Source organism: Misgurnus anguillicaudatus, chromosome 7 (genome assembly GCF_027580225.2).
Source record: "Misgurnus anguillicaudatus chromosome 7, ASM2758022v2, whole genome shotgun sequence".
NCBI classification, from domain to species: domain Eukaryota; kingdom Metazoa; phylum Chordata; class Actinopteri; order Cypriniformes; family Cobitidae; genus Misgurnus; species Misgurnus anguillicaudatus.
This window is the reverse complement of record NC_073343.2, coordinates 10,892,032-10,913,451: the sequence shown is the minus strand read 5'-3', so window position 1 is coordinate 10,913,451 and position 21,420 is coordinate 10,892,032. Positions and strand designations below refer to the sequence as shown.

Below are 21,420 nucleotides of genomic sequence, written 5' to 3'. Positions count from 1 at the left end.
ATTCCCGGCCATCTGTTTGTTACCTCAAGGTAAAGCGAACTTGGGTTCTGCAGCAGGACAATGATCCAAAACACACTAGCAAGTCCACCTCTGAATGGCTGAAGAAAAATGAAGAGTCGCCTAGTAAAAGTCCTGTCCCCAATACTACTGAGATGCTGTGGCATAATCTTAAAAAAACAGTTAATGCTCGAAAACCCTCCAATGTGGCTGAATTACAAAGAATTCAGCAAAGATGAGTGTGCCAAAATTCCTCCACAGCACTGTAACAAACTCACAACAAGTTGTCGCAAACGCTTGATTGCAGTTGTTGCTGCTAAGGGTGACCCAACCAGTTATTAGGTTTAGGGGGCAATCACTTTTTTACACAAGAACATGTGTGTTTGGATTTTGTTTTCCCTTCATAATAAAAACCTTCATTTAAAAAACTGAACACAAAAGACTGTACACATTCTTCTACAGAGCAATTTTTTCAAAACCTTACACTTTGAAACAGAACATTAAAAATGTGCATTTACAGCACTCTAAAACACAGTTGTTGTGAAAACGAACAACCAAAACACTTTAACACTTTCACAGTTGCAGGTTAAAAACGTTGTCGTGTAAGGTGCCCCAAACACAACACTAAAGGCAGAAATCATCTACGCCTCAGGACAGGTTCAAGACATTATGACTTGTTGGCATTCTTGTTGGATTTCTCATTGTCAGGTTTCAGATTCTCTTTGCTCTTTGATTTGACAAACAGTTTAAGAAATCAATTCCTTTTCAAATAGACAAAAGTACTTTGAAGTAATAAATAGAAGACTAGACAACAGCTGCCTGGGGGCTTTGCAAGGAGGACCACAAATTGAAATGACTTATCTAAAAGAGACATTGGTTTTGTTAAACATATACCATTCAGAACTCATTAATGGCTTTTGATCTGAAGGCATCTTTAGATCAGACAAGCTAAGTGTGTGTGCACCCGTCATCAAATTATTATTATGAAAGTGTAGTCATGCAGGTTTTAATGGTTGCATCAGTGTTAACTCTTTAGTTTTATGTTGTTTAAGAATTACATAATACTGAAGGTTTAATCCTTTACACAGTATACTGTATGGTTTTAAAAGGTTTTAAAAGTGACTACTTGGTAACCGGTTTGAATCAATGCATGGTCAGATGCCAAACCTTTATATTTGTATTACATTGTAACTGTAGGAACAAACTGATATTTGTGCCGTTCACCAAAGTATGCTTCATAAGTTTGCTTCTCATGCACCAACTTAGTACTACAACAAAAAACTAGTTACTGTTAAAAGAAATAAAAATGAAATTGAACAAAATAATAGCTCTGGAACACAGTGTATTAAGTGTTTGTGTTTTTGAAGGTGAATATAAGGGTGATCGTCCACCAGGTCCTATTTCCTTCATCATGTTTGTATTTCGTTTTCACATACTGAAACTAGCAGAGCAAAACACAACAGAAACAGCGAAATGAAGTCATGCTAGCTAAAGAAAAATAAAAACAAAGGGATTAGAGCTGTGAGTGTGTGTGTGTGTGTGTGTGTGTGTGTGTGTGTGTGTGTGCACTTGTCTTGGTAACAGCACCACACTAATCAGACGACATTGACAAAACACTTAATGACTAGAAGTCACAAGCAAATGTTTCACTTTCTATACCATTCTAAGACATTATGTTTCTATTTTACAATGTTTTATATTTCCTACAGTAAGTGCTTTTTTTGAATATAGATCAAATTAAATAGAGAAGATGTGCCTTAGGGAAAGAGACAGAACTAGAGATCTATACAAAGAGAATGAGGGGGAAGAGGGAGAGAAACACCTGGGTCAAGCTTGTGGATAGATATTTGGCTTTGAAGAATATTTTTTAAAAGCGCAAAGATCTGACTCCATCAGCAGGCATCATCTTAAGAAGAAACAGAAAAATAAATATGGCAGAAATGTGGGGAACAAGATAGAAAATGGAACAGATGCAGGGATAGAAGAGGTGATAAAAAAAATTATGCTTGGCAACTGAAGAAAAATTGTGAAAAAGAGAGAACATGACATTATCAGAGTTGAGATTCCTGCACCAAATGCCCAAAAGTATTTTCCAGTGGCACATTATTATTATTTATTTTACAGAAACTGCATTTACAATTTTTAAGATAATAAACAATCCAAAGCTGATAAACTGGACAGCTTTAATATTTTGTTTATTAATGCATCACTTTCAATTCCATTTTATTTCCAGATTTCCCATGACAGTGAAAACCATGTAGTGAGGGCATGCCACATCTGATATTACAGCTCTTAGCCAAAACAAAAACAATGCCTTACGGATATGCAGCGGACAACACAGTGTCCTAAGAGAGTTGCAGCTTTGTGTGCCGCACTGTGACCTTAGAACTAAAAGCTTAAACTAAAAAAAGAGCGAAGAAACAGATTAACACACAAAATGTTTGTGTGTGCATTTTTCCAAAGTATAAGTTCTTTAATGACAGCATGAACTTAAATGGACTCCACAAATTTCCTGCAAAAACCTTAAGATCCATGAATCCCAGAATAATCTGAGAACATTTCAGTGCATGTTCTAAGCTTCAATATGAGATTCTGTACATAGGAGTAAATATCACAAATTTGCTAATTTGTACAGTGACAAAGAAACTGAGGTGGTGTCTTTGTTTTAAATTGAATCACAGATTTTAAATGTGGTCTCAGACTTCCGGACTGCAATATGGGTTGCAGCATCATAAAGGTTTAATAATCACAGCTATTAAACCCTTTATGACATAATTCAACCAAATACAACACACACACACATGCACAAGCAGTTTTTTTTTTTTAAGAAAAAAGTTTTTGTTTTGTTAGCTGAAAATACAATACATATAGCATTTGCACTGGTAATGCACATAGATATCAGACACTATATTAAGTCTAAAAGTAAAAATACAGACTAAAGTAAAAACACTAAATGTGAAATGATCTGACTTCAAAAGGATTTAATGTTAATGCCGACTCATGGGGGGGGGATAATACCCTGACTAGTGTGACCAGTTTTTTGGCTTAAATTTCAGTTGAGATCTTTAACTTGCATCACTGATGTTTAGTATTTATTTATTTATTTTATAGTTTAGTATTCTTTTTAATAAACCAAAACACTAAATAATCTACTGCATTCCGTATGTAGATGAAATAACAAAAATGTCAGTTGTGTTCTATTTGGCATAAATTAAAATTCCATTAAAACTCCTCAACAAGTAATAGGACGCACTCATTCAAAAATGTATTAAAATTCGCCACAAAGACAGCACAGGTTAATATTCCATTGGAAGTGAAACCCATGTGGCTGTGATCTAATGTATTAAAGCAAAGCAGCAATAAAATTTCAGAGCTGGTTACATTCAGTTCAGATTAATCCCTGAAGAGACACACAAACTTTTCTATTTCATTCTCCACACCAGCTTTGCTTAGCATGCCTGGCTGGGTGGCTGAATTATTCTGTGTGGTCTCCAGAGAAGCGCGGGACCAGGGGCAGCATGTAGACCAGTAGCCCACGTAATGTACTCCCGACTCAGGCACAGGGCCACAGCGAGGGACCCCTGGGCAGATGAGAAGTGAGGTGGAAATGACTTTAAATGTTTTGGACAAAGTCCACAAAAGACAGAACATCATCAAAAAGAAAAGGAGAGAAAAAGAAAGAAAGAAGTTGATTGAATGACAGAGGGAGAGAAAACTGGGTTTGGAATTTGAAAATAAAATTCCTTTGTCACACAGAAAGCAAGTTATTAAATATATGCCTGTTTGGAGGGCTTAACCCCTAAAGCTCAAGTTTGAAAAGTAAAAAAATTAAACCAAATGAAAATATAATTATTCTTCTCTGAAAAAAAAATGCTCTTCTTTCTGTTATTTCATTAGGTTTGGAGGCTTTAATACAAACATTTCTATTACTATTGCATTTTCCTTTCCAAAACAATAAAATATTTGAAGAGTTTGGTTCCAAAACGCAATAAATCCATTTCTGTTTTCTATACTAAGAAAGTGACAAAATGAAAACCACTATTTTCTGTTACAAACGTTCACATAGCATCTTTAGGTTAATAAAACATAAAAAATTCAAATCCATTATTTGTTTTTCAAAGATTTATTATAAAAACAGATTGAATCAATATATAAATGTGTGCATTCATCTTTGCCATGTTATATTCATTTAGTTGACTAGTGGTTTTAAAAATAAACAATAATGGCATTAATCAAAACACTTACTTTGTCATATTAAGAACGCTGTAATTGCTGCTGCTATACTTGGGACGTCGTAGCTGAACTTTTTTGACAGCGATCAGCTGTAAATTGTTTTGGTCCTGCTCGATTTTCGTTGGCTTTGAGTAAAACAATGTTTCTTTCCCGTCACAAAAAACCACCACAAGTCCAGCAATGCCATCAAAGTAGAAGTCTACACGGAAGACCCCGAGACCCATTCAGGTTCGGATCTATATTTTAAATGATCAGCCGGGTCCGGTTCGGGTCTCAATCTATTACTTCGGGTCCTGGGTCTGTTTAACATTGTGGGTAATACTCGAGGTCGATCGGACTCAGAGAACACACACTCACATTTAAATAAAATATTTCAAAAACAGCAACAAAAACTTAGATGAACTGTCGCATAAATTTTTTTCTATGACGCTAAAATTGCATTAAAAAGTTTATATTTGGTTGCTCCAATCAGGCAGCTAACGCGCATTTGCTCTTTTAATGTTTCTCTGACTACCAGTCAGGAGCTTCTGCAGGGAGACGCAATGACTTTACCTTTGACAATTGGCTCTTTTATTTAGAAGGCGGGACCTATTCCGAGCATTTTGCACTGACTTCTTTAATTTTTATAATAATATTATAAATTGACCGTCTTGCTGTTATATCTAAAGTTTTCGCAACTCTGCTCAAAGAGCACAGAGATGATAGCAAAGAAGTAAAGCTAACAAAAGCAGCCATGGCACTGAACGAGCAATAATTATTATAATCCAAATGGGCAAACATTATTAAGCAAGTTGACCCGACACAACAAATGTAAAACTGCGTTATTAATCACCATGACTGTAAAGTGGACTTTTAAAGCTGGAATAAGCATTAAACATTTCAATCGTAAAGAGAGGAATAACATGGATGGAACTTTCTTGGATTGTGCATCACACAGTCAGGTACAAGGAGGGAGAAGACTAACTTCTATGGGTAAGACAAAAAGTTTCATTTTCGCTACTTGTTTATTGACTTATTAATAACATTTAGCTAAAGAACATTTGCCGGTCGGGTCTGTGTCTTCCTGGACAGGTTCAGGTCCAGATTTTAAATAAAAGACGGGTCCGCGTAGGATCCGGGTCCAGCTTTTAAATATTAGACGGGTCCGGGTCGGTTCCGGGTCCAGTTTTCAAAACAACAGACGGGTCCGGGTCGGTTCAGTGTAGCACATTTACGGGTCTGATCAGGTTCGGATAGGAATTTTTGGACCTGTGTAGACCTCTACATCAAATTATTATCTTGTTTTTATTTGTTTGTTTATTACAAAGTAGATGAGGGAAAATAGGATTCTGTGTGTATTCAAAGCACCGTCATTGTTGTTTACAATGTGTGGAATGGTGCGCTGTGATTTGTTGAGCGGATTTATTGCATTCTGCAGAAAAGGGGGAGTGGCGTTAATCGCTTTTTGGGAAAAAACTGAGAAAAAATGACAAAATAACACGGAAGATATTGGATTTTGCGTAAAATTAAGAATTTACTTTTTAATAATGACCTGATACAATACTGATTTTGGCAGTAACTTTTTTTTTAACTGGATACAAATTCTTCATTTAAGATTTTTTCAAAATGTTTTATTGCTGTGACATGTCATGTATGATATTAAAATAAAAACAAATTGAATGATTCTACCTACATTTGTATGTTAAAGTGTAATTTACTCCCGTAATTGCTTTAAAAATACAATGCACTCATAATCACATGAAATGGAAATCACTTCTTTGTAGGGCCCTTGGCATGTGCTATTCACTAACAGACTTTAAAAAAGGTCCTTTAAGGAATTCAGGTGTTCACTTTGTTATATCAAAAGGCTGTCCTCACACAGTTTAAAATTTGCCTCCAGTTTCAAGAATCTAAACCTTAAGCAAGCATCTAACATATTTCTACAGTCAGTCACATGCCGCCCTCTAGTGGCTGGAGTACATGACCACAAGCATGGTGTGTGTAACAAATTAGTAAACTAGTTTGGAAAAATCTTTCATTATTTACACACCATCATTTTAACAAAAATCCACTAAAGCATAAAAAGTAATTAAATTTAGCTCTGTTAGTCATATAAAACTATCAAATAACTTGGATATATTTGGAACACAGCAGGTGCATCATTCAGATTGTATGGTGCTTTTAATGATAATTCTTCTTAAAACAAAACATAATTAAGGAATATCCTCTCATTGTATGATAAACGGCTTAATATCGATTCATTACAAATCCACATTTCTTACTGCAAAGATAAGCAATGACAGAATTTATTTTGGATTAACTATTCCTTATTTAGGTGCTAAAACATAAACAGTTATCAGAATAACACCAAGAACTCTGTAGGGATAAACCTGAACACAAAAGACACTGAACACAAAACTTAAAATGTGTGAGTTTTCTCTCCCTCTCTCTCATACACGCACGCACGCACGCACACACAAAAATGTGGTGCCAAATAGGGCAGCTTTGATGTCTGTCTTTCTTGGAATGCTCGCTTCTCCTCTCCAGCCTTTATACTCCTCTCTTTCTATCCCTTTATCATTCTTTCTCCCATTTCCCTCAAGTTTCTCACAGCAGGCAAGAGCACATGTCAGAGCAAATCAGAGGGAAAGATTTTTAAGTTCGTTAACAATTAAGCAGAGATGAAAAGTATCTATAATAACAATAATCAAGCAAAATGAATGAAAAATATGCAGTTGATAAAAATATGAGAAAGAAAAAGATAGAAAACACTTAACTGCTCTGCTAATTATCTAATTCTTTCGTTATTCTATTTAATTGCTTGATTTCCACAACAGAAACGTAACATAACAATTATTTCATTGATAAAAAACAACATTGTGTATTTGGTATAATACAATGTGTTTGCGTGGTTATGGTTAATAAAAAACACATTATTTTCCACATCTACATTCATTTTGTCCAGATATACTGCTTTCCTGAAATGCACAAATTTTGTACAAAACTGTCCCAAAAGTGTCTCTGATTGGCCAGCTAATCTGTACGTTGTGATTTGCCTCAATATCTCTGATGTCAGCAGGAAATTAAACGCTCCTTATCATGTTTGAAAGACTCACTCATGCAATACTGACAGGAGTTAATATACCGGCTGTAAGTCCTAGTTGGAGCGATTATGATAATGTCGGTCTTGTCTACGTCAACAGGCCCAGAAAGTAAACTGTTGCCTACAATCCGTGTGTTTGTTGTAGTCCAAGAAAAGAGATTTACGTTGGAAACAATAACTTGCGCCATCGTTTACTTTGGAGTATGTACCCTTTGCATATCGTTAACATGTACTAATACACACTTACACACCAAAGGAAATGTACAATTGTGAATCATACCATAGTGGCTCTTTAACATTAATCGTAATATCATGTTTCTGTCATTTCAACTAAAATAATTTATTATAAATGCTTTACACTGACAAATAATTTGTGCCATTTAATTCTCATAAGTAGACTAAAGCTTATCTGTGTGTGCCAGCATGTTGGCATTTTTAAAGAGACTATGACAAAAAGAAATACACGGCCAGTGTGTTTGATGGAGAGATGTATTTGGAGGGGTGTCTGTGTTTGTGAAAGAAGGAATTTAGTATGTTTGTGGGAGGATTGTGATTGTGTGTGTGTGTGTGTGTGTGTGTGTGTTTCTTCTGCTCTCATTGATGGCATGTCTTTGATCAGTCAGTTATTAGTGAGGTGTGTACAGACAAGAGGAATTCATCTCTGTTCTCATTTACTTCTCTTTTCTTTATTCTTCTGTGTACACTGAACCCAACATTTTTATCTGTAAAGATTCATTGAAGGGGACATTCCATGAAAATCAGACTTTTTCCATGTTTAAGTGCTATAATGGGGTCCCCAGTGCTTCTACCAACCCAGAAAACATGAAAAACAGCAACCCTGTAACTTTGTTTTGGTAAGGCTCTCTCTGCAAGCATGTGAATATATATAGATCATTCAGATTTCGCTCCCCCCATGACATAGTAAGGGGATCTTATTATGATGTTACCGCCCACTCATCTGCGCTATCCAACCATGACGCAGCCTCACAAGTGCGAGAGACAGAGAGAAAGAATGACTGACAGCACAACGCGTTCGTATTCCCTCAAACACAAACAGTAGCCTACAATCTTATAACTTAGAGAGAGAGCAATGCGACAGTTCACTTTCATCAATACAAGTATATTGTTTAATATGTTTCTCTGAAGTTTATATGAATTAACATGAGGATTAATGCACTGCACGAGACAGAGTGAGAGAACAACGCGTATTCACTATCATACACAATAAGCATAAATATGTTTGTTAATGTTTCTCTAAAGTTTAAGCATTAAACGAGTTGTTTTATTACAGTTTATCAAAAATAAAATGAGAATCACGATTCTTTTGCTTAAAATTAAGATCATGATTTTTTCAAGATTCTCAAGAACTTTGTTAATTTTAAAGATGTACAACATTAGTTTAACATTAGTTTTTTACAGGTGCAAAGAATTATGAATTATAAGTGTACATAATCTTTAAATTCAGTTAATGTTAATTGTAGAGTGATGTATTCATTTTATTTAAAAAAAAAAAATATATATATATATATATATATATATATATATATATATATATATATATATATGGTAATGAGCTATGACGCAGTTCAGCAGCAACCAATCGCAAGGCGGAAACGTTCTGCGGAAACCAATCAGAAGGCGGAAACCTCTGCTTGAGAGGATTCCAGAGAATGCATTTGAGCGCTTTTTGCACTCTCGCTGGTGGCGTGAATGTCCATCGGGTGAATAAATCTACATGCACGCTTTATCATCATGCCCACTACACTTGGGCCAAATACAGGAAAACGTAATGTAAGTAGTCAAGTGGTCAAGTGCAAAGACAGCAAGTGTGGTCATTTGGACGCAGCCAATGTTTCCCCCTGTGCTAAAAACCCTTTCCGATGGGATAAGATCTGGAATACTATCCTCTTTTTGGTACTAAAACAACATTAAGGTTCTTGTCAGACGTACCTGCGCATTGCTATGCCTCACTCATTCTCTTTAGTTGCTGTTTCTTTCTGTCTAACTTCTCTGCGAAAGCATCCGCTGTACCAGTGGAGCGAGCACGAGCACATCTGGCTTGCGCAATAATAAATGTGACGTCAAGACGTCATCGCGGGCGCTGTGATTGCGTGTTGTTGAGAGACCTCAGAACTGACAAGACTGCATCTTTCCTTCTTGAAAATATAATTACCTGAATCGTCAAAATGCTCGATTAAGATCGTCTGGGGGTCGAATCGAGATCACGATCTTTTAACGATTAATCGTGCAGCTCTATTGACTTTTTAAACTTGTTCAAATATATAATGCTGAACATCACTTACTAACTTCTTTCGTGAGAGAATCTCCCTCTTGATGCTCTGTTTTATCTACAGCACGAGCGCTTGAGACTCCGCCCACCTGAGCAGCTCATTTGGGTGCATTTTTGCTCAGCCCCATAAAATGCCCATTTTAACATGCCACAATAAATCACCTATATGGTATTTTGAGCTAAAACTTCACATATGTACTCTGGGGACATCAAAGATTTATTTAATATCTTAAAAACTTCTTGTGGAATGTCCCCTTTAATAAATACTTACAACCACTACACGCACGCACGCACGCACGCACACAAAATCATATAGCTTTATTAGTAACAATCTCACATTAACACAGGTTTTCCATAATATGATATTGATATTTACTATAACCTACCCCTAACCCTGTTGCTATTATTAGATTTAAAACAAACCATGATTTGCCTGATTAACGAGACATTTAAATAATGAGGACTTTTTCAAATATGCCTACACAGCTTTTTACAACCCGTTTTACTACATTTGAATGTAGGGCAAAACATGTTCATGTGTTTACTATAATCAAGACAAATGTGCGCTCTGAGTGTTCATTAGGGATGGGCATTCGATTAAGTTTTCTTTGTCGATCGTCGGGAGAATTAACGATCGACTATCGATTAATCATTAATATTTTTATAATAAAATTTGTTATTTAACTTTTATACATAAAAAATGCAATGAATACAAATATACAGCTTGTTTTTCCTCGATGAGACCTTTATTACAAGATCAACTTGTGGCAGACAGTTAAACTATGTTTCAAACCTATATGTGCGTGCATGTGCCGTGCTCTAAAGCAGCGGAACCTGCAGCTGCGAGCCAGCGTTCTTAAACAGAGACCTCATTAGTTCCAAAATAAAAAAAAACAGATTCATGTTTAACATTAAATTAAACAAAAAAAAAACATAATACTTAAATCTGAAAGGTTTTGTCAAAATGTAACTCAAAATTATTCAAGCCAGAAGAAAGTGCAAGATATTAGCCTTCCTAACATTAGGCTATAACAAATTAGGCTACTTAAAGCCTCATGTAAAATAACTAACTTTAGTAACTCGCATAAAACTTCTGCACAAGTCTACTGTTTTTTTTTTTTTTTTTTTGAGAAATAAAAGCATGTTTTGGGGTCAGACGCGACCGCAACCCACGGTGACCGTCAGTCCAGCCGCCGCCGAAAACAGCCGCTCCGAGGAGACTGACCGGGATGCACAGGTACCTTAGCGCTAACTTGGCTTATTCCGCATACAGAGTACGGTATGTGTGAAACAGCGTGCGTTTTCTGAGCCCTATTTACCATTGTATAATTTATACTAACATAGTCTTTTAGTTTTTATTTGTTGTACAACAACAGTAAACACAAATTTACTATGGTCTCCAACTCCCCAATATAACCATGGTATTTGTAGTAAAATTGCGGAAATACAAATCGTTTTTAATCTGCAAAAAAAAAAACATTTTCACATTGATAAAATCATGGCTAATTTTCCTAAGGTAGTAATTACAAAATGATATATGTTTGAAAGACGGAGATGCTCACCTGTCAATCTATTACATAACAGAGCGAGGCCAGAGACAAACGTGCTCATAAACGGGAGTAATATGGAATAATGTGTGCATCTTTGAATAACTGTAAGTATACATTTCTTTTAAATATATTTTGTCATATAAAGTTTTGAGACATGGCCTAATAATGCTTTTTTCACTTTTATTGCTCATTTTTCCGCACTTATTGTGCGGGTAACAGCGTTTTTCACGCATTTACCTCAGAGATTATTTTAGCAATATTGCTTTTTTCCCAGTAATAATAATACAATTTATATTTCAATCCTGTTTCATTGTCTGTTTATTCATTTCATTATGCTGTTATGTTAATGTGAGGATATTTATTTGCCATATGAGACGTGCCGTTATATGAATACTTTCGTATAATATTCAAATATATGCGGAATAATGTGTGCATCTTTGAATAACTGTAGGAATAAAGTTGCTTATTTTTGTCATAAAGTTTTGAGAAATAATAATATTGTGAGGATTTATTTCCATATGAGACGCTTTTTGTCGTTGAATACTCTCGTTTATTATTTGGAAATAATAAAACATAGTAGGAAATATATAATGTGGAAGGGTAGACTTGCAAAGTTACTCTGCTTATTTTTATTTATGATATATGTGGAGATAAATAAACCATTGCAAAACTGCTGATTTGATCCAGATCCTGACCACCAGGCTAGAGATTTTAAACATCCTTAATCCACACTTAGCCTACTAGTCTGTCAAATAATATCTAAAATATAGGCTATTGTTTTGTGAAAAAAAAAATGATGCTTTGTTCTATTGTTTATGCGGAAAAGTGTTCACAGAAAGTGTCAATCACGTGAACGTTTTATAAGCAGAATAAGCGGTCAGCAGCGCACTGCAACGGGTGCTTGACGGATTCGCCGCACACATACGCAAATGGAGTATTTGTGAAACAGGAGTTAGATAAAAAAAATGCATTTGATTAATTGATAACAAATTAACGTCATCGACGAAATTCTTAACAATCAATTATCGATCGTCGATTAATTATGCCCATCCCTAGTGTTCATCACTCTGTTTATAAGGAGAGAGACATGGATAGAAGCTTGCCAGCAAAAAAAAGACATTACAGCAGTGACGTGACTAATGTGCTTGTGTTTATGTTTGCATATGTGCCTGTGTGGTGTTTGCGGAGCAGACAGATGGATAAGAAAGCCCTGTCTGGATTGGTGCCCAGGTTTGGTGTAGATCCAAACCTCTCTCTAAAAAAACAGACAGATGTCATATTGAAAGTAAAATACTACATGTACAGTACAAACAACAGTATGTGAATCAGTTTAAATATGGATAACTTCCAATTCATATGACCTCACTACAATCCAAAATGATTTTATGTAAAAATACATTAAAACTATGATGAATGCATACATACAACTTACATTCACATACTTACAGTGGTGTCAAAAAGTGTTGGTCCCCTTCCTGATTTTATTTGTATTTTGTCACACTTTAATGTTTCAGATCATTAAATAAATTTAAATATTAATCAAAGATAACACAAGTCAACACAACATGCAGTTTTCAAATGAAGAGAAAATAAAATCCAACACACATGGCCCTGTGTAAAAAAGTGCTTGCCCCCAAAAACATAACTGGTTTATCACACCTGTGTTCAGTTTCTCTAGCCACTACCAGGCCTGACTACTGCCACACCTGTTCGCAATCAAAAAATCACTGAAATATGACCTGCCTGACAAAGTGAAGTAAACCAAAAGATCCTCAAAAGCTACACATCATGTTGATATCAATAGAAATTCAGCAACAAATGAAAAAGAAAGTAATTGAGATCTATCAATCTGGAAAAGGTTATAAATCCATTTCTAAAGCTTTGGGACTCCAGCGAACCACAGTAAGAGCAATTATCCACAAATGACGAAAACATGCAACAGTGGTGAAGCTTCCCAGGAGTGGCCGACCGACCAAAATTACTCCAAAAGCACAGCAAGGACATATCTAAGAGGTCACAAAAGACCCCACAACAACATCCAAAGAACTGCTGGCCTCACTTGCCTCAGATAAGGTCAGTGTTCATGACCCCACCATAAGAAAAAGACTGTGCAAAAATGGCCTGCATGGCAGAGTTCAAAGACGAAAACCACTGCTGAGCAAAAAAGAGCATGAAGGCTTATCTCAGTTTTGCCAGAAAACATCTTGATGATCCCCAAGACTTTTGGGGAAATACTCTGTGGACTGACGAGACAAAAGTTGAACTTTTTGGAGGGTGTGTGTCCCATTACGTCTGGCATAAAAGTAACAAAGCATTTCAGAAAAAGAACATCATACCAACAGTAAAATATGTAGTAGTGTGATGGTTTGGGGTTGTTTTGCTGCATTAGGACCTGAAAGACTTGTCATAAATAGAACCATAAATTCAGCTGTCTAGCAAAAAATCCTGGAGGACAAATGTCCGGCCATCTATTAGTGACCTCAAGCTGAATCCAACCTGGGTTCTGCAGCAGGACAATGATCCAAAACACACCAGCAAGTCCACCTCTGAATGGCTGAAGACAAACAAAATGAAGACTTTGGAGCGGCCTAGTCAAAATCCAGACCTCAATCCTATTGACTTAAAAGGGAGGGGGGGTTCATTGGTATTTCATACATTCTAACTTATTAACACAGTTTAAGAGTTGGTTTTCTCATGATAAACACAGGCAAAGTGTCAAAAAAGCAGTTGGACGTGTTACAGAGCATTTCTGTGCTGAATTTTTTTGAAAAACTTTTTTTCAATCAGGAGAGCTAGAGCGGAGGACGCTAGAAGTCACAGGCATCACTTCACGTGAGAGCTTTATTTTATATCAAAACTCAACAATGACATGAAAGAAGCGGCGTGTTTTTTTATGTAAGGAGAGGAAAGCCAGCATTATGTAAACAAAGGATATAGTTTGTTTATCCAGGGTAGCAGTGGAGTTTTGTGAGTGTCTTTGTCTAACGTTGGATTTCGCTGAAAACTTCAAACCGGGTCATGAGTTGCATGCCGTAAGTAAGACTTCTGTCTGATTTTGGAAATCGGCACGTAAGTGCATATAATGTAAATGGCAGGAACATGTAGTTAAATCATAAGTTATGCAGTGTGTTGCTTGGCTCCTCCTTCTGAATTCTTTCATAAGTTATCGGAAAGAATCGCTAGAGCTGATCTGTCTTTTATAAATCTGATAAAACTAAAGACTCTTCGGAGATATGAAGGATGTAGTACTACTCTATAGGTTCTCCAGATTCACACGAGATATGCAGAAACAGCGTGCATTATGGGAGTTTTGAAGTGTCACAAACATGCAAAAATAAAAATAAAAATCAGGAAGGTGGCCAACACTTTTTCACACCACTCTATGTTGTTCTGCTGCAGCTGAACAGGAAATCACCAGCACCCCACCCAAACGTAGAGCTCATTTTTACAGATCAATAGTCAAAAGCCAGCACGAGACAGAGCCAGCATCTGAAGCAAAAATAAGATCATTAAAGTCTGCGTAAAGTAAATTCAGAGAATTGTTCTAAATACATGAAATACATTATAAATGTTAGAAATGTATGGCTGAAAAACATTACCAAGACTGTGAACTACGTAGTACTATTGTGGAGTTCGTTATTTTTTTAATCATGACCTGATGATGCACTGGAGCCACTGAGCATGGCCCCGCCACTGACACAATGACCACGTTTACATGCACCCTCATAATACGATTATAATGGATTTTTGGCAATATTGAGATTATACTTTACATGGACACCGTTTTGTCATAAATCTTAAGTGCGAATTACTTTTAAACTTGACATTAGAAAGTTCCCTGAACCGCTGTCAGCAGTCTGCCTTCATCCAGAAACAGCTTAAATAACATGACATCACCGTATAAAGCCGGTTCAGGCACTGTCACTGTCTTTATCACGGCACAGAATAAGAAAATATGTCCATAAGAACGTGTTTGTCATTTAACTGTCGAGTAAATTAAAACAGTGGTCAATAAATGCGAGTTCATCTTTTGTGCAAAAAACTGCATGTAAACAGAAGTGAATAGGTTTGCTCCAGTCATGTAAACATCATACTGCGATTAAGTCCTTACTCTAATTATAGGAAATAATTACATTATTGGTGTACATGAAATGTCATTCACAAGCATCCATTCAGGTTGTAGCTGTATTTGAAAGCTGAGGGATGTGGCAGCTTTCCTTCCAGTTGGCGTGATTTTAACGCAGACAGCGACACGCCCCCAGCGTTTAGGAGCATGATGATACACCTCAAATTTTATATCATAAAATCTTTCCACTTTTGACAATAATTGAAATATACCTCAATATTTTCCTTTGTTCTACAATAATTAAAAAAGGTAATAATTAATTTTTTATCAATAATTAATTTTTTGCCCCCCAAAAGCCTGATTTAATCAGAACTTTAAAAATATTTAGGGCAAAAATACACGCTTACTTTGGTTTATTAAATTGACAGATGATTCTTCGGGTGATCAAAGAGAATTACTAATATGCTGCCAAGCCGTCGTCATGGCTGGCTTCTTGCACACTTTGAAAATGATGATATTTTGCTTAGCATTAAGGTGTGTGCAATTTTTTAGAGGATGAATGGAAAAAGTTACTAAGCTGAGTGAAGTACTTCTGATTTTAGGTTAGCTAACTTTGTGTCTTTAAATGGGAAATCTTAAAAATTGCTAGGGCCAAGTATTGCAAGACAAGTCTAATATCATCAAAAACACAGCATTACTCAATACCACAGCCAAATTATAGGAAAAATTATAAGAAAAAGTTTACACATTTATTTGGATTGTAAATAGATATATTTTGACCGATATTCAATTTATATTTAATCCCTACATCACACACTTGTTAATGACAGACCATATAAAGTGCCAGAGAAACATTAATATTAATTATTTTTAACTATGAAAAGCATACCAATGATCTAATAGGTACAGTGCTGTGTAATTTGTCTATTTGACCACTAGATGTCAGCCTGCAAAAAGTAAATCTTCCCAGAACCATAAAGTCATTATAAATGGCACTTACATTCTCAATGACAAAAGTCCACTCCTTGTCTTCAAACTCTTCAGCGTGGGGATCCTGAAAAACAAAATGTGGGATGAATCAGAATGACAAAGCTGAATCCAACATAAATCATAAGAACAGGTGAGCCTGACCATAATGTATCTCGTATATCTCCACAGCAACATTCTCACATAATCAAATAATATTAATTCGGGAATATATAATATCCATTTAATTGTTTATTTTGTATGTTGACATTTAATAATTAACATACTGACTCATTATTGCAAAATAAACCTGTACAAAGGTGTTCTTGTAGCTTATTTGGTACAGAACTCCAAAAGTTATGAAGTTAAATGGAACACACATACTGATAAAATGTATAGTTTGAATGCACTACAAGCCACCAAATCGTAAAACATTTGGTACATGACCAGCTGACTGTACTGTATCCCCTGACAAGTTTACCTGACCTGATCTTCTAGAACCTTTAATAGTCAGCTGACAGCAAGGTTGACAGTATTAAATGAAACATTCATGAACTCATGAATACCAAACTGACCAACAACAATGAATCATGGGAAATGTAGTTTAACACTGACTAATGTGGATTGGCGAGGACGAGGCTGATAAGTAAAATGTTTGGACAAGCACTGTGTGTCTGTGTGCAACACTGACCTTTGTAAACATAATGTGGAGACTGTCCAAAGATATTTAATACCAGGTCATTTCTGTCAGCACTAGCTCATAACTTTGTGTGTAGTTGGTGCTCTGACCGCTATAAAAACAGCAATGCTGATACAGTTGTAGACAATAAAATGTACGCATAAAAATGGATCATACTTCGGCCTTTACACCATGTCTTATACACATAAGTGGCACATCAACTACATTGATCAAATTATAATGTATATATAATGTATATAACTAAGCTGTATTATTCTTCGGACGTGATGTTTTTTATCAGGTTAATACTTCTGTACGAGTACAACTGGCTTTTATTTCTACAGTCTAATCAAATCTTACAGTGATATCCTGCAAAGGAAATCCTTCAAGTGCTAAAATTAACTATCAATAAATTACTAAAGAATTCAAGATTTAACAGTAGGGGTGAGCGGGGCACAAACTAATGCGGGGTTAATTGTAACGCAGCTACTTCACGTATTTATACAAGGCCGAGCAATCTGTGCTTTTGGTCTTTTTCTCTTACTATCAGAAGATGATCTTCTGTGAATTAGTGAAAAGTTTTGATGTGTTTTGGTTAAGATATGGAACAAAGAGTGTTTTGGAGGCATAAAAGTAAATTTCTACATCTTATGTTTTTTTCGATTTCTAAGTTGGGTGTGTAAGTACCGAGGATGATTAGGGCCAAGCTAATATAAAAAATTAAAACCATCTCGAGATTAAAGTAATTAAAATGCGAGAATAAAGTCATTATTTAAAGAGAAAAAGGTCAGAATAAATATAATTTCGAGAATAAAGTCGTTATTTAACGGGAATAAAGTCATTATTTAAAGCAACTAAGGGTGTCACGATTTCGATTTTAAATTGATCGAAATTAAGTCACAGCTTCGAACTTCGAATTAAAAAATGGGATCGTCGATGCTGCCACGCCCCCATTTCACGTCCGGTCGGCTTGCCAAGCGAGGAAAAAAACTCTCAGAGATGCCTTTAAAAACATCTGTCCAGCGAAACGCGATCATATTTTAAACACAAGGGATGCTACAACTCCTTGAAATGCATATCATAAACAGGATTACCAGTGATCTGACTTTGGACAGAGCGCAGCTCTCTGCACGTGCACGAAAGTGAGGGAGGCGCAGAGATGCAGCGGGTTATATTTTAAACAAAAGGATAGTTTGCCTCAGCTTGCATGAAACGCATAAAACTGAACAAATAAATAAGGATTACTACTTTAGTTTATGTTCAGACTTCGGACAGATGCGAGCACGTGAGACAGAGAGAAGCGCAGCTGCTTATTATGCTGGATTTATTTCAGATGCTATGAGTCCAAGACACGCGCATTAAGTCCATGTGCATTAAGTTCATGTTAGAGATGCGCGGATGGACTATTATTTCATCCGCAACCGCATAACAAAACTCATCATCCGTCCACCATCCAAGCGCACCAACGTTTCTGACCAGTTTTCAAAACTGTACCCGCCCGCCATCTGCTACCTGGGCAATGCAAGGCGCTGCTGATGACAGCCGCGAGACTAGAAACCTCTTGAATATCAGCAGTGAACTCCGTCTTCGATAAATCAATAAATAAATAGCCTAAATTAAACGCACGAATTACATAGCCTGCACTGGTGTCATCCTGATTTACCACGTTGTAAAACTTATTCCAGGCAACCCTTTTCTGACATTCTATTTCCTTTGTTTTTAATTCTCATTTTTTGAGTTTGCCACGTTCCTCCTTCGCCAGCGTTGATAAGAGCTGTGTCAAAATGCGTCCTCATTTCTCCGCGCTGTTAATGATAGAACGAATGGATCCTTAACAATTAAAACAATTAAAAGCGTGTATTTATTAGAAAACTTTTTCTTGTCACTGTTTTAGTATTATAAGTTATGTTTTGTGTTAATATTATTCTGTTTACGTTGCGTATATTTCTAGGTTGATTATTTGATATGCTGTTGAATAGATTAATCTACATCAATGTGTCATATGTTCTAAAATAAATTAATATTTTTCTGATTACATATTTATTTTAATAAGTCAGAAATGTCTCCGCTATTTTCTGCTGACAGGCGCGGTGGGGGCTACTGGGGGCGTGTGCAGCAGGTGACGCAAATTTTGGGTCCTCAGAAGGCTAGACCGTCTCATTTCAGTTCTTTTCTTGAACTTCTGAGGCTGCCACTATGAAAGACAGAGATGTCGCATGCTTAGAAGGACAGAGCTAATAACAAGCAGTCGATCTGGCACCCGCCCGAATTTAATTAAAATATTATTTTTCGTCACGTCATCCGCCCGATCCATGTAACTGCCAACCGCGCAAAGTCCATGTGCGTGCAAGAAAGAATCCTCTCTCTACAAGCTCTCGCGTTAAGTGAAGCCCACAAACCCCCATGCGAGTTGTGCAATGTGCATGTTAATGTTAAAGTATTATAATAATAATAATAAATAATGGCATATCATTTTTGTCTAAATTATATGCCATATAAAAAATATGTAAAAATCGAGAATCGGATCGAATCGTGACCTTAGAATCGAAAATGTAATCGAATCGAGGATTTGGAGAATCATGACACCCCTAAAAGCAACACTATGTAGTTTCCATGTAAAAATGACTTACAGCTCCCCCATGTGGTTGAAAAGCCCAACAGTGCCTGGTATCAGACACTCTTCTGCAGGCAGGGGGAGTGGCGGAGCTGTGTTTCCTACCCTCCACCGCCACTTTCAAAGTGTGCTTGTAGCAGCTAGGAGGCTGCTCAGGTTGCAGCAACAGTACAATTTGTCCAGTTAAAAGTTGTTCTATCACTGAAATAATTTTAGAGACATTATTTAAAGGTAAAAAACTACATAGTGTTGCTTTATTTAACAAGAATAAAGTCGTTATATGACGAGAATAAAGTCGTTATATGACGAGAATAAAGTCGTTATTTGACGAGAATAAAGTCGTTATTTGACGAGAATAAAGTAATTATTTGACGAGAATAAAGTTGTTATTTGATTTTAATTCAATTTTATTGAATTATTTGTTTAAACCAATTTTTTTAGCAGATTTTACAACAAACCCTCTGTTTGTTACAATTAACCCCACCTATGGGGTAAATTGTAACGTTTGCACTCCTGTCACTTTCAGTGTAATTGTACAATAACGATAGGTCCCACAAACAAACTTTAAGTGTTCATTTGTAGCAGAGAGGTGTGTGTTGTGTAAAAAAAAATGATTAATCTAACTTTTTTGAATGATAGAGCCAAAGTCAAAAAGTGTTAGGTTGTGCCCTGCTCTCCCCTACATTGAAATGCTATTATTAACAGAATATCATATCTACAAACAGAGACTGTATGTGTCCCTGTACCTATAGTAATAGAGGGACTTCCTGTGCAGACGCACCTGGGTTTGACATACAGGATGCCAGCTCTCAGTTCTCTCCACCAGATGAAAATAAATTTGCTGAGCAGCATCTTAAAAAGACTAAAATACCCAACACACACTTCCTGGTCCAGTGTCAGTTTCTGTTTCACACACATTTTAAAGGTCCTGGAAAAACAGACTAAAATCAAAATGTCTAGACACCAGCAGTGCTGAAGATCCCCACAAATCAGCTTCTGGGAAACGGCCAACTGCCCCCAATAATGTCTAACCTACTTGGCTCCTAGATGAGAGAGGTTTTTTTTTAGCATGTGTACCTTAAAGAGGGTAACTGTAATCTCAATGTTCTCTGGAACAGGCCACACGACCACTCCTCTATAGGGGTTTTTGATGCCAGGTTGCCAGCTATGAGCCTGCAAAGGAAAACAGCAAAAAATATAATTGCAATAAAAGCAACAAAAAAGCATACTACTTATACTTCAGTAATTATTTTAGGCCTGCTCTTATGAGAGGTGGTTAAGCCACCCTTCAGCTACCCACATACAGATTTAGGGTTCACACATTATCAAAACCAAACCGCCTCAAGCACATTTGACCCCCAAGGCCTGGTTCGTTTTACTAGTGTGATCGCTCTGTACCGTGATCGGGATCAGTTTGGACTTAACATTACGATGGGCTCCAGAGTTATGAGCGCCTTACTTCATCTTTTCTTCAAAACAATCGCATCTAATGATGAAAACATGCTTGGGCTTTAATCGATAAAAGTACAGGTTGAGTGCATGCTCCTGGGGAAGTAGGGAGGGGGGTTATTGTGCTTGGTTCAAGTCAACCATGCCTTATATGAGTGTGCCCTAAGTTAGTGTCACCTATAAATGAGGCATCAACAGTATAAAATGGCATAAAGCCAAGAAACCTTTTACCCACCTTGGAAGATTTCCTTCGGCTTCTACGTGTCCAGACAACAACTAGCTTGTCCGGTTGCCTAAAAAACAAAATAAAAATACATAAACAATATATCCAAATTAAATGCTGCCAAAGCTTCCGATAATAAATATTTCTACTTGTCCCAAATTTGAGCAGATTTGAGTAAGAAGAAAGAGAGAGACGAGAAAAGACCCCAACACAAGACAAACTCCACTCAGACCCAGATCATACACACAGTTCTCTAGTACATAAACTTTGT

At 36.4% G+C, this 21,420-nt stretch overlaps 1 protein-coding gene across 6 annotated transcripts in view; it reads right to left on the bottom strand.

The window, feature by feature from the left end:
• Positions 1-21,420, bottom strand: part of ehbp1 (EH domain binding protein 1) — a 206,769-nt gene that overhangs the window by 137,507 nt on the left and 47,842 nt on the right. For all 6 annotated transcript variants that reach the window (XR_012370470.1, XM_055172481.2, XM_073869419.1 and 3 more), the window contains exons 3-5: positions 21,162-21,219; positions 20,555-20,650; positions 16,219-16,272 (exon numbers count right to left, since the gene is read on the bottom strand). Coding sequence is in view for 5 of the 6 variants with exons in the window: in XM_055172481.2 (XP_055028456.2) it covers positions 16,219-16,272; positions 20,555-20,650; positions 21,162-21,219 (208 nt within the window). In the remaining variant the exon portion in view is untranslated. The remainder of the gene's footprint in view (positions 1-16,218; positions 16,273-20,554; positions 20,651-21,161; positions 21,220-21,420) is intronic.